The 2,881-nt window shown below is 51.0% G+C and overlaps 1 protein-coding gene across 1 annotated transcript in view; it reads right to left on the reverse strand.

Annotated features, from left to right (window-relative positions):
* The window catches only part of cyp26b1 (cytochrome P450, family 26, subfamily b, polypeptide 1), a gene marked incomplete at its 3' end in the record, with an annotated part of 13,574 nt that extends 12,022 nt beyond the window's left edge, over positions 1–1,552 (reverse strand). Inside the window, 1 exon segment of the mRNA XM_030337678.1 lies at positions 26–1,552. Coding sequence (XP_030193538.1) covers positions 26–229 — 204 coding nt within the window.
* Positions 1,553–2,881: the final 1,329 nt, after the last annotated feature.

A 2,881-nucleotide genomic window follows, 5' to 3' on the forward strand; every position in this document is an offset into this window, starting at 1 on the left:
ACCACCCCCGAAGGCGCGCGCTTACCTGGAAGAGCCAGTGGCAGGTCTCGCCGATGACGGGGAACCCCATGGAGCCCTTTGGCATGGGCAGCTTGCAGTTCTTGTCCCGCGTGGCCGTCCACCGGAGCTGCCACAGCTGCTGGGACACGAGCAGCAGCAGAGCCATGGACACCAGGCACGCGGCCAGGGTCGCGAGCACCGACACGATGTCGAAAGTTTCAAACAGCATGATGATGGTGATGGTGTGGGGGGTGGATGGAGGATGGAGAGAACTCTAGGGCTCTCAGCCCGGGGTAAATGTTCAAGTGTCTCGGCCGATGGAGAGGATCGATGGATCCTCTTGGTTAGAGGATGATGATCAAGGAGAAGAGGATACGGTCGGGGGGTCCCCTCGGGCGATAGAGAGGAGAGTGGGGGGGTTCGCGGCGGAATAGAGGCAGCGGTGTGTGCCCAGCCTCCAGAATGAATGGCGCGAAAGAGTCCAAAAAACTCTTCAAATCGCACAGAGCGTCTTTTTTTTTTTCTGTGCGTAAAAGAAGGGGCAAAATGAAAGAGGGTTCTTATGAGGCTTCAATGTTCCACATGCCTCCAAGGCGTCCCGTGTTTCTGCCCTCGATGTCAGACCTCAGGAGTCGACGGCGACAACAACAACGCGATGCGAACAGTGGGGATGATCGAGCGGCTAAACTTGGTGCTTCAGTGCGTTTTGCGCTCCTGAAAACAAGACACCATCCAGACCGGGATTTGACCTGCCGCTGGACATCTCATGTTGACTCCCGCGAGGGGTTGGAGGTCGCTGACCCGGAGACATGAAAGGGGGTATCAACGCGAGAGAGTGGAGGTGGAGCGCATGGACTAGAGGTCGCCGACTTACTATGTATACGTGTGTGTGTGTGTGTGTGTGTGTGTGTGTGTGTGTGTGTGTGTGTGTGTGTGTGTGTGTGTGTGTTGTGTGTGTGTGTGTGTGTGTGTGTGTGTGTGTGTGTGTGTGTGTGTGTGTGTGTGTGTGTGTGTGTGTATGTGTGTGTGTGCGTCCGTGGATACACGTGGAAAAGGTGAGAGGGGCTTCTGGAAGCACGTCCCGGTGAAGTAAAAAGGGGGGGCTTTACTCTTAAAACCTCTTCTTGAAATGGTAAGAATAGATTTGGAGAAAATTTTGAAGAAAAGAAAAAGAGTTCAAAAAGTCTTCCAAGGATCGCGTGTCACCCAGAAAACGCAAAACCCTTCTGAGTTTAGTCCCAGGTCTCCCGCAGAAACACCAGATAGGGATAAAACCAGTTGTTGGAAACGTTTTAAAATCCGTTAAAAGTCGCCGGTGTCGGGTGCAGTGCGCGCCGGGAGATACGGTACACCGGAGCTGTTTGGAGATGCGCGCTCTCTCTCTCTTTTCCTCTCTCTCACTCTCTCTCTCAAACTCAGACTGCTCTCCCTCTCTCTGCCTGGGTACCTATACAGTCGCTCCCAGTGTGTGTATGTGTGTATGTGTGTGTACGGGGGTGTGTGTGACAAGCCAGGGGCAGCGAGCGGTGTTTATATAGCACGGGATAGGGCCAAGGGTCCCCTCTCTCTCTCTCTCTCTCTCTCTCTCTCTCTCTCTCTCTCTCTCTCTCTCTCTCTCTCTCTCTCTCTCTCTCTCTCTCTCTCTCTCCCCCACCTCCCCTCCCTCCCTCCCTCCCTCCCTCCCTCCAACCCCACCTCTTTTTTGGGCTGCTAGAGGGAGTCCCCCTCCTCCTCTCCCCCTCCCCCTCCCCCATCTCCTCCTCAGAAGGAGGAGTGTAAAGTAAGCGAACTTGGAGCGTGCAAGGCCTGGCCATGCGCCAAAACTGAGAGAGAGAGGGGGGAGGAGGAGAGGGGAGAAACAGAGAGGTGGTGGTGAGGGGGGCATGCGGCTACAGAGAGAGAGAGAGGTAAAGAATGAGAGGGGGGAGAGATGGGGAGAGGGATCGAGAGAGAGAGAGAGAGAGATGTGGGTGAGGGAGAGAGATCGGAGGGAGAGGGAGAGACAACAGCGTGAGTGTGTCTCTAACTCTCCTCTCTGAGCTACTGAACAGAGAATAAAGGCGCGTTGCGCACCAGAATGGAACGTAAACATTCTGACGTTAATGTATAAGGATTAATAATCTGGAAGTCTCCATCGCAGAGAGAGAGAGAGAGAGAGAGAGAGAGAGAGAGAGAGAGAGAGAGAGAGAGAGAGAGAGAGGGAGAGAGAGAGAATGCTAGAGTGCGTGTGTTTCCTCTTATTCAGGCTGGTTTATTTAACTTTACTCCATTGACTGAACTTCCAATGGACTCCAACATGTGAGGTAGATCTGCAGCTACACACATACATATATATATATATATATATATATATATATATATATATATATATATATATATATATATATATATATATATATATATATATATATATATATATATTTGTACGTAAATGAGTGTTAAAGTCTGAGTGAGCCCCCTGTTTCAGCTTGAATTTGAACACTCTTGAGATTTAAAAATCCACTGACATCCAAATACACACCTTGGCGTTCTACTTTAAGTCTGTTAGGAGCTTATCCCTCCCTCTCTCTGACGCCGACACCAACATCAGCCCAGATTGAGCCCCTCTCCTCCACACACACCCCACAGCCCGTGGCCCTGGTCCTGACGTCAAAGATCACAGAAAGGTTTTCATCATCACTAAAAGGTATAAAGACATCTTTATAGCGGCCTGGTTCTGAGCAGAGGGGGACATTCACACAACGGTGGGCAGAGACTGGCGATAACGAGATAACGAGAGTATTATAGATATAGTTTTAGATCCACTGCCAAATCAAAGTTAACAGTGGGGCCTGGCATAGAGACGATCCAGCACAATAAATGGCAGGCTTGACCCAGAGCA

Source organism: Gadus morhua, chromosome 17 (genome assembly GCF_902167405.1).
Source record: "Gadus morhua chromosome 17, gadMor3.0, whole genome shotgun sequence".
NCBI classification, from domain to species: domain Eukaryota; kingdom Metazoa; phylum Chordata; class Actinopteri; order Gadiformes; family Gadidae; genus Gadus; species Gadus morhua.